The sequence below is a fragment of the Cyprinodon variegatus genome, unplaced genomic scaffold (genome assembly GCF_000732505.1).
Source record: "Cyprinodon variegatus isolate N-32 unplaced genomic scaffold, C_variegatus-1.0 Scaffold44, whole genome shotgun sequence".
NCBI classification, from domain to species: Eukaryota; Metazoa; Chordata; class Actinopteri; order Cyprinodontiformes; family Cyprinodontidae; genus Cyprinodon; species Cyprinodon variegatus.
In genome coordinates, this window is record NW_015150497.1 from 1,441,137 (window position 1) to 1,455,777 (window position 14,641).

The 14,641-nt window shown below is 37.9% G+C and overlaps 1 protein-coding gene across 1 annotated transcript; it reads left to right on the forward strand.

Moving 5' to 3' along the window:
• The first annotated feature begins 8,549 nt into the window (after window positions 1–8,549).
• otol1 (otolin 1) lies at window positions 8,550–14,426 on the forward strand. The gene is made up of 5 exons (XM_015370314.1): window positions 8,550–8,683; window positions 9,959–10,470; window positions 10,561–10,650; window positions 13,229–13,300; window positions 13,383–14,426. Exons 2-5 carry the CDS (start codon window positions 10,059–10,061, stop codon window positions 14,279–14,281), a joined length of 1,473 nt encoding a protein of 490 aa, XP_015225800.1. The 5' UTR covers window positions 8,550–8,683; window positions 9,959–10,058; the 3' UTR covers window positions 14,282–14,426.
• The last annotated feature ends 215 nt before the right edge of the window (window positions 14,427–14,641 follow it).

Consider the following 14,641-nt stretch of genomic DNA (forward strand, 5'->3'; position numbering starts at 1 on the left):
ATATATATATATATATATATATATATATATACATATATACATAAAACAGACAGAGCAGACAGTGCTAACAGGGTTCCCTAAGGTTATATTCTAGGGTTCATTTTGAAAAAGAAAAACTACCTGGAAAAGTTTTTCAAGGTGCATCAAGCCTAAATCTGCGTTTTCAAATATATGAAAATGAAATAGTCGTCTGCAGTGTTCCCCTTATACACAACAGTGTTAAAGCAAAGCAAAACTTTAAAGCTCCCAAATTAAATAAAATGACTGGTTTACCTCTTCAGCATCCCATCAGGTCAGGCAAAGGCCTGGAAACGAGTCATTCATTTTATTCAGTTGTGTTGGAGCAGGAATGCATCTAAAACTCAATGGACGGCACAACTTGAAGATCCGGGTTAGAGACCCCTGCTCTAAAATAAATAGAAATGATTTATGATCCTAATTATTTGTTGAGTATACATACCTCAGAAGAAGGGTATTCAATTCAACTCAGCCCAACTTGATTTATAAAGCCCTTTAAAACAGCCACAGCAAAGGGAGGTAGTTATCAGGTAACGTACAAAATGTATAAAAACAACAATGAAGATTAAAGGAATAAAATTAATATAATGAAATAAATTAACTAAAAAAAACAAACAAACAAAAAAACTGTGTGCTGTGTTAAAAGCCAGAGAATAAAATAGGTTTTAAGAAGAGGTTTAGAAATAGACAGTGAAGAGGATTGTCTGATCAGGAGAGGGAGCATTCAACAATTTTGGAGCAGGAAGTGAAAAAGCTCTGTCTCCTCTGAGCTTCTCTATGGACCTCTGTACCTCCAGGAGGAGCAGATCAGCTGTGCTGAGGCATGGAGTGGGAATACAGGGGTGAAGATGCTCAAAATGGTACGGAGGGGCCAAGCTTGTTAAAGAATTAAAGAAAAGAATTTCAAAATGAACTCTAAAATGAACAGGCAGCCAGTGGAGCGTGGCCACAATGGGAATTATGTGCTCCCTCTTACATACTCCAATTAGAAGGCAAGTGGCTGCATTTTGTACCAGCTGTAGACATGCGAGGGAGGACTAGCTAACCAGCAAAATAAAGTGCATTACAGTAGTCCTGCCGAGATGTAATCTTGCAGCAGAGATAAAACAGTGGGTAATATGTTGTTTTTTATTAAGTACTGTTGTTTCATCCTGTAAGTGGTCTCCCTCAGTGATGGCTGAAAGTATCTATCATAAAATATGTAAACCATACAGCACAAAAACTCACATGCAAACAGGTTTGCACATGTTTATGTTGCCTGTTTAGGATCATTTTAGTATATTTATTAACTCTGTGAGGATCAGCAGGCCTTATGGGTCCAAACGTGGTGGACCCTCATTTTTGATGTTAGGGAGTTAGTTTGGTTGTATGATTTGAATTCACTTTAGGTTATGGTAAGGTTTACTATTTAACTCATAAAGGTTAGGGTTAGGGTGAATGTCAGAGTTAGGCATAGATGAAGTAAATAAAATATTTATCCATGTAAACTCATATTAAAGATGAAAATAGACACACTTTTATACAGGTATAGTCAGTGTCAGCTTCTGAACTGGATTAAATATGGAAAGTTGTCCAGAGGGGCATCAGAAAGTGGCAACAGATGATAGAATACAACTTATCTGTCACTTGTGTCCTAAAATCAATCCATCCATCCATCCATCCATCCATCCATCCATCCATCCATCCATCCATCCATCCATCCATCCATCCATCCATCCATCCATCCATCACTATGTACAGAAAACCATGACCCTGAGACCTGTGCAATGCTGTTGAATCTTATTCTCACACATTCAACAAAATATCAGTTTAGGTCTGTGAAGAACTTTAACAGACCTTTAATAATCAGATTATTGAATCAGATAAAAACAAAAACTTAACCTTAAAGGTCTCATATGATTGAATGGCTCAGTGAAAACAGTCTGGGACAACACCAACAACTTTGAAAACTTTAGACTGACTGAATTGTGCATTGTTTCATATCCCCAAGGCTTGTCACTGATTAACCACATGACTTTGCACAGTGAAGCCTGTACTTCACTGTGCAAACATGTTTGGAAATCTTTTATCTGGAGTCCCTTGAGTAAAAGCCTTTACTATCAATGAAATAAAAACGGGCACTACCCAGTTATTGCTTAGTATTGCAAAGCTATTTAATGGGCTTGTTTTGTTGTTGGCATTGTTTGCAATGCTGGGTGTGTTTGTCTACGTCTGTTGTTATATTGTTTTAGGATGGGGCCTGAGCAAACAAGCTTTTTACAATGGTAATTTTTCGATTTTGCAGACAAATGGTAAATGGCCTGTACTTATATAACACTTTTTTAAGTCAGAAGACTTGACCAAGATGCTTTACAGTACATTCAGTCATTCACCCATTCAAACACACATTCATACACTGATGGTGGCAAGCTACATTGTAGCTACAGCTGCCCTGGGGCTCACTGACAGAAACGAGGCATCCTTACACTGGCGCCCCCGGGCCCTCCGACCATCAGTAGGCCATGCAGTGAAATGTCTTGCCCAAGGACACAACAACATCGAAAGCTTGAACCGCCAACCCTCTGGTTTCAAGGCAAACGCCTGAATCTGACACCACTGTTGCTCCAAAGTAAAACAAAGTGTCCCTAAAACTGCTCTAATACTTTTAAAGTACGTCAACTGTTAATGAGAAGACGCTTCTTGGGGAAACTGTGGCTCACAAGGAAGAATAGCCTTGCACTCTAGAGGTTTTAGGTTAGATTCCAGTGTCCTCCTATCACATGTTGACCTGCCCCTGTGCAAGACACTTAATCCAACGTTACCTACCAATCTAGGTACCAATGTACTCATATGTGTGCTTTTGATTTTGTGAATGTGGCTGTAGTGTTAAATGATTTAGTTGGTCAGTGTTAATAGAAAAGCAAATGCTGTATAAATTCTATCTTTTTCCCATTCTGTCCGTTATGCTTTTTTCCTTCTTTTTAAATGTATTTTTATTTTCTAAACTGCACATTATAAAGACATTTAAGCTGATTACAGGCAACCAAATAAGCATTCATTTAATTAATCTCATATGAACTCTTCTCCCTTCATAATATCAAGCATATAAACAACACAGTTTTTCTATGCTTCATTGTTTAATGCCTTAAAGCCCTTTCTTCCTGTTGTGACTGATATTGTATCAAACAGGTCTTGTGCCATGTGATACAAAAATGTTGTGCAATTATTGACATTTTACTGATCAAACAAAGAAGAGGAATTCACAGAACGACATACCTCCCTTTTTGCGGTATAAATCACATGAATAAGACCATGGGAGCGGCTGATTAAATCTACAAATTGACAGACCAAAGACTGGGTGGGACTGAGTCAATAGACTTTCATTTAAGATGAAATAAGGTACCTTTTTGATCAAAGCTGCTCAATAACAATGAGACTAAATACCTCAGTAATTGATGATCAATTGTATAATTTCTTACCTGAATTAATATATACATATATTCACCTGAATATTTATATTAAGAAACATATAATATGATAAGTATAGAGGGGCAAACAGATTAATTGAAAGCCTTAGATAAGTTTGGAAGTGCAAAAAACAAAAAACAAAAAGAAAGTCTGCCACCAGGTGGATAAAAAATGAAATAACAGGTTATTAGTGTCAATTATGTGATATTTTTCTCCTTTGAAATTAGAAAGCTGCTTCAATTGGCACCGAAAGTATTCTGATTGTGATTTACATTGAGAGTAGTTGTTCTGATAATGTACTGGGAATAAGGCTTTAAGTAATAATTGAAAAACAGGAAATCTCTCAGCTTGATCAAGCTGCTGTGAAGGAATGTTTGACTGAGTACCAAGAATTTTACTGAGAAACTCAGCAAGGCCGGGGAGAGGGAAGCTGATACTTTTCTGATCCTTCCGAGAGCCGTGCAGTCTGTCAGGGTATCAAGCACATCCCAGGAACAGCGAAACATTATTAAAATGTTTTCTTAAGAGTAGTAGTGGGATGCTGGAGGCAAGGCTGTCCTATATTTATTGAACAGAAGAACATGCATGATGGCACAGTTAGTGGCCTAGTGCATGGATAGATTCCTGAATTTGAATCCTTTGAATCTCAATCTTGCATGGGTTTTCTCCAGGTACTCAGCCAGGTACTCAGCAATCCTTTAAAAGTAAAAAACAAACAAACATGTATTTTAGGCCAATAGTGTGGATGAGTGGCTGTCCATTTATATGCATGTTTCTGTGTTGCCCTGTGACTGACTGGTGAAGGTGTGTAGCTAGATGGGGAACCAGAGGGTGGCCATGGTCAGGCCAAGCTAATGATACTCTCAAGAATGTCTGAACTAATTTGACATTTTAATTGTTAGTATATAAACCATAATGCTTTAACAGAAATACAGTAAAGATTTTTCATATCAGTATACTAACATTAAAGATGAGAAACACAGAATTAACTCTTATAAAAAGTATTTTTTGTGATTTATGGGGGGGATAAGAGCAAGGTATAGGTCTCTGTGTCATTTAGTAGTTTCATATATATTTGGTGATAAATAACAACTAAACCTGTTTATCAATATTATTAAGACTCATTATTGATTTAAGGTGTGTCATATTATGTTTCCCCGAAATTTAGATAAGAAATGCCCCAAACAAAAAGCTTAACTGGATAGATAAACACTAAAGGAAGAGCACATACATTGGTGTTACACTGGCATATGAAAAAAACAACAGGTTGGAGGATGGAACCCTGGGAAATGGATCATAGAGAGAATTTTTAGATATACATATATATGTGTAAATATGTGCATATGTTAATTAGCAAGGGTTTTAGGAAAATACACTTTTTGTTTGATTATTTATTTGGAAAATATGGAGATAAAGTCCCTTCATTGTCCTTTTGGTACAGTATGATTATTGTAGATTGACTCTGAACTGGTTCTGGTGCCTAAAAGTTTTAGTCACCCCTATTAAAACTATCCGTCTACTCCACTGCCTGGGTGGACCCTGTCTCTTTTCCTAAAATCGGCTGGTTATAGTTTAGACAATGGATGAAAAGCTCCTTACACTTGCTGCTTTAAAGGGGTCCCACAAGGTTCTGTTCTTGCATCAGTCTCAATTACGGTTCGTAGAAGTGATTACCCAGATTTATAACCACTTTTAACAATCCGAATTTGAAAAATAACATTTTATATTCGGAAAAATCCAGTGTATTTAAACATCTGATTTAAGTTATTCTCTTGAGGTCCCCACCAAAGTCTGTATCTGTGTGGTGTCCACAGTGATACATTTTTTAAATTATCAAATTTCAGCAAAGAAAGCATATTTTCTTGAATTGTAACCATGAGCCATAATGGAGGAAATACTCGCTGTTTGCTTTGTTGTTTATTAAACATGTCTGAAATGGTCTTCAACTTTCTCCCTACACATTTACTGAAACTTTAGGATGTCTTTTGCATGTGGACGGTTGATGTAAATTAATACACCTTCCAGCTCATTCTTCTTTGGTCCTCTCTCTGCTCGGTTGCACTGGTAATTTAACACCTTCCTGTCCCCATCCCCATAGGGAGTTAACATGGATATGTTAAGCTTTGGTTAACTAAATCAAAGGCCCTGAAATCCATCAGTGATATATATATAAAAAAAAGACATCAGCCCATGTTGATCCTGAAAATCAGTCTGAAGTAGTTGTTTCATAATTAGGGGGCTATAATGATTTATTTTAAGAATGAAGGACTTTTTATACGTTTAGGAAAAATTATGTTGATTAATCACTTATCAATAAGTTGTGAAACAGTTTTATCAATAATAGCAGGAAGGCATTTTTCAGGCAGATCTATTTGATTGAAACAAACATCTTAAAGAGACAGCTTTAAAATAAGAATTGTTTAGCGTTCTCCTATTGAAGAAGAGAAAACACGAACTTTTATGATAAATCTTATCAGATATAAGATGGTTGTAATTTAGTTCTGGTTTCTAAGATCTAAAAGTCAAAATCAGAGTTACTGAGCCATTTCTGATTTGTCAGTTTCCAACAGCAAAATGCCATACATAAAACAGAAGAGGTCGTCCTCTTTAAGATAAATTCGTGATTTTTTTTTTTCTGAAATTATGGATTATAACAATGAATGTAAGCAGTCGTACACCTTCCACACAATCCTACTTTTGTTTAGTCAGTCCAAAGGATATTTTCTTAAAAAAAACTTCTTTAAAAAAATGCCATAATTGCTCAATCTCCCTGATTTGGATGTTTTAGCCTACCTCATATTGTCAGACATTCATATTTAAGTGACAGTTTTGTTTAATAGCCTCCTTTTTCCACTTAAAATCTCATGCATGAAGCCACTGCAGAGCTAGGAATTCATTTAGTGAATGACTGTTGCACCCCAGGTACACAAAAAAGCACCTGCAATTCCTTGCTCCCAGCTGCTGTAGTCTGTGCATCTCCCAGCAGGCCCAATGATCTTGTACAGCCAGGTGTTAGCTGTCATTTCTTGGTATTATTAAGAACCATTTTGCACAGTTTCTAATCTACAATATGTGTTTTTATAAATCAGCATCATCTGCACATATACTAATGGCTTTGTTCACATTCTCTACAACAATGCTCATTCATATGAATTAAAACATTTTTTTTTTCTTTTACCTTGTGGTTTAACTTTTAGAAATGTTGTTCTTTTTCATTTTATTACATGCTTTGCCACTGACATACCTGATACTTCTATCACATTGTATTCATAGTATCTTTAAAACTACGGTGCATTCTGTGTGTATTGAGGTTATTTTATCTGACTTACATTCATTTGATGATCAGATACATTTGAGGATAAAAAAAACATTCTGAAGCATGAACAGAAAAAAATCTTTTCAAGCCTGTATAAAAAGCATATAAATACATAGCTTTGGATAATAACTGCTTAATAAGTTTTAGCAAACATTCACGCAAGGTTCAGGGATAACACTATTAAATTCAATTCAGTTTATTTATACAGCGCCAATTCACAACACATGTCCTCTAAAGGCACTTTACAGTTCACCAGATCCTAGTCAAATTGATTTAAAATTTTCTATCTAAGGAAGACTAGTTGATTGCATTAACTCATTGACTCGAATGCAACCCCTCACACTAAGTATGCTTGTAGTGAAAGTAGAAAGGAAAAACTCCCTTTTAACAGGAAGAAACCTCCAGCAGAACCAGGCTCAGTGTGAGCGGCCAACTGTCGAGGCCGACCACTAGTAAGAAATAAGATTTTGTTGGAACATATATCTGAATCCAGCAAAGACACTCTCTCGCTACTTTGATGAGATGGCTTGAAATGTGTGATAAGTAAAGTTAGGGGTTTAAAGCTGAAAACCAGAACAGCACTAGAATTAATTCAGTGCACAGATGAATGGGCTGGGCCCTCTGTTATTTGCTGTCTGCTGGAAACTGACCACTGCTGCTGCAGGTTTGAGCACATCTGAGAGAAGGTACTGTTTAGTTATAGTATCGAGGACCTATAAAGAACTAATGTTTTTGGTAGTTTTTGTGAAGTGTATAGGACAGTTTCCAAGAGTTACTTGAAATCAGGAAGTTTGTAATGCATGAAGGATATCTCTTCAAATAAACAGTTCTTTTCCTTCAGATACTACCAAACCTCTCCATTTCACTAACTTTCATTTCCCGTCTCCCTGCTTACTTTTAGCCGGTCACAGATTTCCCCAAGGACACCGGGTCTCCGGCAACCGAGGCATGACCACTTTTCAAGCATTCTTTGTCACTGGTAAGTCAAGAGTTTCAGCTCGAGAGCCACCAGAAAATCACTTTTTTACAAAAAACTGAGGCGATCTGGTTACGCAGTAAGAACGACTCATTGTCCGGCTTCAAAAATCGCAGCTACCAGATGTCACTTGCCAGCAACCTTGAGAGTTCTTGTGCAGGTTAGAAAAAATAAAAGTCAGCCACAGTGATTAGGCGAGAACTGCAACTGCTTTGATTTAAAAGGATAAGTGGGTTCGACAAACAGCTCAGGTTTAGCAGCACCTCAGTGACTATGAGAGCTCTTAGGACTAAAGCTTTCTTCTGGATTTCAACCAACCACTGGTAAATTGAAAATAACGAGCACCGTGTGCCATGTGCCAATTTGTAATTGCTGACAATTTTTTTGGGGTGGAATATTAGCTGCAAGATTAGGATTAATTCTGAGGATGTATTAAAATTATGCTACTTTATACCCATCGGCATGTAAAAGGGCCAATGAACGGAAAAAAACCAAAAACTTCTGGTGTGTCTGTCTTTGACTCCGCTTGGCTTGGCTTTGTCTCACCTTAAGAGCCTGGATAGAAGGAATGCCTCTCGTATCGGGTGACCCATTGGCCCAGCGGCCTCTGCTCCTTGCCCAGATCATGGTGAGGGAGTGCACCAGGCGGGCGCTGTATTCCATGTCACAAAAGCACCTTTCTACACAACAGGGACACAGAAAATGGACCACAGCACAGTGCTTCTTTTTGGGCCTCAGGCCACCATAGTGGGATTAAAGACCTCCCCCTTTTTGCTTCCTACTAAAAAAAAAAAAAAATCTCCCAACTGATGATATGTTCTTTCAGCCAAGCCTGGCAGAGGTAACAGAAGGACCTGGAGCTCCTGGTGCCTCAGACAAAACACCCCCAGAGAGAATAAATGCCTTTAACACTTATACACATCTGGGTAAGTCCCACTGTTTTTTAAAAGGCTTTTTTAAGATTAGCTGTGGAAGTTAATTAATTAGAAGTTAATTAGAAGTTTGACAGGACGCTAAATAAAATTTCACCACGACGATATTAGCTTGAGTTCAACTGACAGGCTAAGCATGTTTATCGTAAAAGGCTGAATAATTACTCAAGACATGTCAAAAAATCAAGCTTGGGTTTTAGACATTTATATTTTTTCAGGGAATATTAAAGCAGTTTTGATCAGTCTTTCTCTTGGCCTTCTTCAGGACTTTTGTTATTTTTCTTTGGACTATGGTTCTGGTTTGAGCCTTAATCTATTTAGCTTCTCTTTCTGAGCATTAGAAATTCATGTCTGGTGCTGTTGGTTGTTTTTGGTATGTCCCAACAATTCAACAAACAAAATGCAAACAAAGAATAACTACTAGTGATTATGTGTATTAGGGCTGCAACTAACAATTATTTTGCAAATCGATTAATCTGTCGATTAATTTTTCGATTAATTGATTGATAATTGGATATCAAAAGGTACCTTAAAAAAGACTTTTTACGAAATTAAATCAGGTGAAATTAAAATGGTTCCACTTGATGAGTTCTGGATTTAACACCTTGACAGGTGAAAACATTTTTTTATCTTTAGTGCAAAATGTTTATATATTTTTTTTATATATATTTTTTACAATTTTGATAATAATGCTGCACTAAGTGGGTCGCTCTGTCAGCCAAAGGCATGTTTTTGACTCTCTACTAACTAAATTAGTCAATGATTATTTCAATAATCGATTAATCTGATTAATTGTTTTAGCCCTGATGTGTAAAGCTCTTTGGTTTCGTTCTTCAACTAAGGCTTTTCAATCTGCTTTTGAATTTACATGACTTGACCCCTTTAAGAGATTTAATTATATGTGGTTATACTGCCCACTATGCATGGCTATAAGAGGAACTTGGCTCCTTTTTCAACCTTTCTTGTCAAAAATGTTTTCACTTGTCAAGTTTTGCTCTCACATTTGATATGATCAAATCTAATCCTGTAGAAAAAAATCTGTCAAAGAAATATAAAAAAAACAGCCTCCTTCCTTGAATAGCATGTTTGTTTTCTATTACATATTGAAACTTTGCCATGACCAAAAGGGTCCTGTTTCATATCATATTTATATTTCTGGAGAAAGTAACATTATAGATGACTTACGGTACTAATAATTTTGGACACTATCACCAATTCAAAAACTAGGTCATTGATGAACTCACTGCATTTTCTGTATGTTATATTTAGAAAAAGAAAAGGACTGCTGACATAAATTTACTACAACAGATGTGACGCCTGTTTTGAGGCTTTGGATTCTTTCTAATACATTCCCAGATTCCTGTGAACAATGAGGATTATCACCTGCCAGTGGACTCTTGTGGCTATCGTAGCTTCACTCTCTGTGGTGTTATGCACTAAGGTCAAAACTACAGCCAAACCAAAGTACCTGTATACAAAGAAGCCCGTCCCACAAGTCACACCACAAATCCCGGTCACCACCAGTGTGCCCAAGACTCTTAAAATAGTGGTGACTCCAAAGCCTGCGCAGCCTCAGCCACAGCCTCCGCCGCAGCCCACTGCATTGAGGACCACCTACTTGGACCACAACCTTCCACAGCACTATGGTGAAAACACTGAGCCCCCAGGTGTCGGCCCAGACAATTACACCCTGGACTACAATGAGTGTTACTTCAACTTTTGTGAGTGCTGTCCACCTGACAGGGGACCCAGGGGGCCAAAGGGAGAAAGAGGCTCAGCAGGTATCAAACTAAATGATGTGTTAAATGTTATTTTATTACAATATTAACCATTATGAGTGTAGCTTCATTTAATCATTTGCATTAACTTAGGACCCCCAGGTGATATAGGACCTGCAGGACCGCAGGGTATACCTGGACCTCCTGGAATGAGTGGTCCAATGGGCTTTAAAGGAGAGAAAGGTAAATACACTCATTTCCTTATTGTTAAAGCATCATGTCTAGAAATGTTCAGATAAGCAGCACCTTTAAAGTGAAAACAACAACAAGTAGACAATAAAAAAAATGATGGTACAACAACAATGATAATAATGATATTGATAAATATAATAGAAAACCTGAATATACATGTATCATTAAAATATACATTTAGTAAATGTAACCTGAATATTTTCCAGCCCTTCTCATTAAATATTTTGTAGAAATGCCTTCCTCTGCAGTTACATCTGCAAGTACTTAGGGCTATGTTAGCTTCACATATAGAGATACTGAAATGTATCCTTTGTAAAATAGCTAAAGCTAAAAGTTTTTTAATTAGAGTATATTCTAGGCTTTGACTTACCTGTTCCAAAAAAATGAATCAAGAATCCATAATGTCATTAGGAGATCATAAATACATGTTGTTGAGACAAGAAATATATTGAGTGCAAACCCTTAGAAATAAAGGGGAAAAAAATGCTTTAATCTACACCATTCTATGGTATTTTTACTTTTGCTGTCCTGCTAGAAGGGGAACATTATAAAAATAAGTCATTTACAGGCTTTAAAATATTTCCTTTGAGTACAGAACCTAATTTCAATCTTTAAAGGGGTCATAGAATGATTTTAAAGGGTATTTGATGCTGGTCCTTAAGGTCTCTGAATATGGTGTGTAACACTGGTTGGGCTGAGAATGGCATATTTGCTGTTCTACCAGCCCTAATGCAAGCCTGGTTATAAGCCCTAGAATAAAACAACAGTTTTTTTTTTTTCTTTTATGGTATGCTCATGGATATTTAGATGAGCTGTGCACTGATTGGCTGGTTTACAACGAGTGAAACTGCTGAGCAAAGACGCATCATAGCAACAAGCACTAGGATGACCAGACGTCCTCTTTTCCCCGGACATGTCCTACTTTTCATACCTAAAAAACTGTCCGGGGAAAATTTCAAAATCCGGGATTTTGGTCGTCTACAGTGCAGCAGAACTGAGCTGTGAGCTCTGGGGCTGGTCCGGGAACTCCGTCGGACGGGGAGAGGGAGTCAGCCTGGGACGGAGCGACTGAACTTGAAGCCCTGGAGTGATGCCTCGGTTCGAATGCCCAGTCCAGTCCAGTCAGCGGCCTAGCAGCGGTCTGGCTCATTTTCAATAGAGAAACTGCCTGCTTTGTAATTCTTGTAGAAGTAAACACAACTCTAGGCTTAACAGCTAAACTGGTGTCTTACATCTACCTCTATTCATGTTCTTGGGCCGTGAACCAGTGGGCTGGTCTGTATGTCAATTTCGAGGCTTGACAAAAATATAGGCCAGAACCAAATAAAGTGGTTTTGCATTCTATGACCCCTTTAAAGAGTTTTTAAACCACCTCTGGAAGAAAGTCCAAAAAACTGCAAAACAGCCACACAACACAAAATTTCTTTAAATCAAGACCCACCTTTTTAGAGCTGCCTAGCAGTCTGCAAACAAATCCAGGTTACAAGCCCCTGAAACAAAATATGCTTTTACACATTGACCTCTCCCTATGATTATCATGTTTATCGGGTTGATGATTTTTGTGATTTATGTGTGATGATTCAGATGTTTCAATGATTTTTATGTACTTTGTTGTTGTTTCTATTGGTTATACTTCACATTTGTTTGGATGTTTTTATGATGTTAAGCAGCTTGAATTGTCTTGCCACTGAAATGTGCAAAACTAATACAGTTTTACTCACTTACTATTTACTATAGTGAACCATATTTAACCAATTTACTATAGTTAATTTCCTGCAAAAAGTTTCAGAACACAGTAGGTGGGAAGCATTTCGATTTAGAGAGGGTGAAGCTGGGTGTTTTTGCACAAAAATGAATAATCATACTGAATTTGCAGAAGATATAATAAGAAGAGCTAAAGGAGGCTGAGTACAGAACTTTGAGGAACACCACTAATAAATGGAAATTATTTTAATTAAGGGTTTTCATCTGAAAATATGTGTTGCTAAAGAATACTTAGAAAAGGGTTGACATTGGAGACATCAAGAAAGGCTATTGACTGTCTTTCAACATTTTTAAATCTTTTTAAAGGGCATTGCAGAGTTTTCTCATGATACTGCCACCTGTGGCCAAAACAAAGAACTACAGCACTCTTATGCTCATTCTTGTAGCTTTTTGTCTTGTTTTTTCACCTTACTTAGGGTTGCCATTGGTTTCTGGGTTGAACTGGATGCCAGTTTCTTCTGAGCATCAACAAAATCCATCCTGAATATAATGCTTCAATTGTTTGCTAGGTCGGACCAAAATAATATCGACGTCCCATCCATCAAACAGCACTAGAGCTTCCAACCTGTTGTAAAATAAGTAGAAGATAGAAAAAAATTGATAGAAAAGTCACATTATTGTCCCACAATGGGGATATTGGATACAGGCTTGAAGGACTGAGGTGTCAGTCTACTCATCAAAGGATACTTTAGTAGAAAAGTCTCAAATAAAAAGACTATTTTAAAGATATTTTTTAAGTAAAAAATTACATAATGGCTTTTTAAAAGATAAACCCTTATCTTACGTTTTCAAATGAATCTTTTAGGGGATCAAGGTGAGAAAGGACACAGTGGAGCATCAGGGCCACCAGGTATTTCAGGAAAATCTGGACAAAAAGGTATAAAGTTGTTTAGGTGGTTGTTAAATTATTTTAAACTGTTGCATCCAAATTATTCTGATACCAGTTTCTACCCCTTTAGGCGAGGCTGGTCTTAAAGGTGAAAAGGGTGAAGCAGGATTACAAGGTGCCAAAGGTATACAAGGAGAAAAAGGAGAACCTGGCCAAAATGGAACTGGCGGTGAGAAAGGAGAACCAGGACCAGAAGGGCCTGTTGGACCTCCTGGCATAGCTATGGGGCAGGGTCCTAAAGGAGAGAAGGGGGATAAAGGGGACTGTGGCATATTTGGGGAGAGAGGTCCTAAAGGTGACCGTGGGGAACCTGGTGCTCCAGGCATTCAAGGTGCAATGGGGATTCCAGGATTGCATGGCAAACATGGCACCCCTGGCCCTGTTGGCATCAGAGGAGATCCAGGACACCCTGGCCCTCCAGGTGAACCAGGGGTTCCAGGGCCCCAAGGGCCACAAGGGATACAGGGAATGCCTGGGCCAAAAGGGGATAGAGGGTATCCTGGCATAAGAGGTGAGAGGGGCTTCCGTGGATTAAAAGGAGCAAAAGGTTCAGGAATGCCTCAGAAACGTTCTGCCTTTAGTGTCGGCATCTCTCCAAAGAAATCCTTTCCTCCCTCTGGCTTCCCAATCCGCTTTGACAAAATCTTCTACAATGAAGAAAACCACTTCAACATGAGCTCCAATAGCTTCACATGCGTCCACCCCGGGGTTTATGTCTTTTCCTTTCACATCACGGTACGTAATCAGCCTCTGAGAGCCACACTTGTGGTGAATGGGTCACGGAAAGTCAGGACACGTGACTCTCTATATGGCCAAGATATCGACCAGGCATCAAGTCTAGTGGTGTTAAGACTGGCATATGGAGATCAGGTCTGGATGGAGACATTCAGAGACTGGAATGGGGTGTACGCCAGCAGTGAGGACGACAGCATCTTCTCTGGGTTCCTGCTCTACTCAGACAAAGCCTAAAACCTATTTGGTTTGCAATGCTGACAATCTGTCTCTTCTGCTTAACTGTTACAACCTCATCACAGCAAATACTGAGGGTGCTATGCTATACTGTAACTGTGAAATACTTGTCTGTAAATTTGTTGTTTAAATTCTCTCATCAGGATTTGTGAGTAGACCAGTCACTCATAACCTCAAATGACATGTATCACCTTTTCAACCCTTAACAAAAAGGACAATTGTGATGACAGGGAGTCAAATATTTAAGGCATATCATACATACAATTGAGTTTCTTTGATTCTCAAAAAATATTAGAAAGAATACAAACAACATATTAAAAAATATACTAGAATCTATAAAATACATCCAACCAACACTAA

Excerpts from the sequence above, each read along its gene's own strand:
- otol1 (XM_015370314.1), top strand. The coding sequence starts at position 10,059 with ATGAGGATTATCACCTGCCAGTGGACTCTTGTGGCTATCGTAGCTTCA. Across the intron at positions 10,651-13,228 it reads GGGCTTTAAAGGAGAGAAAG|GGGATCAAGGTGAGAAAGGA; the intron begins GTAAATACACTC and ends TGAATCTTTTAG. Across the intron at positions 13,301-13,382 it reads AGGAAAATCTGGACAAAAAG|GCGAGGCTGGTCTTAAAGGT; the intron begins GTATAAAGTTGT and ends CTACCCCTTTAG.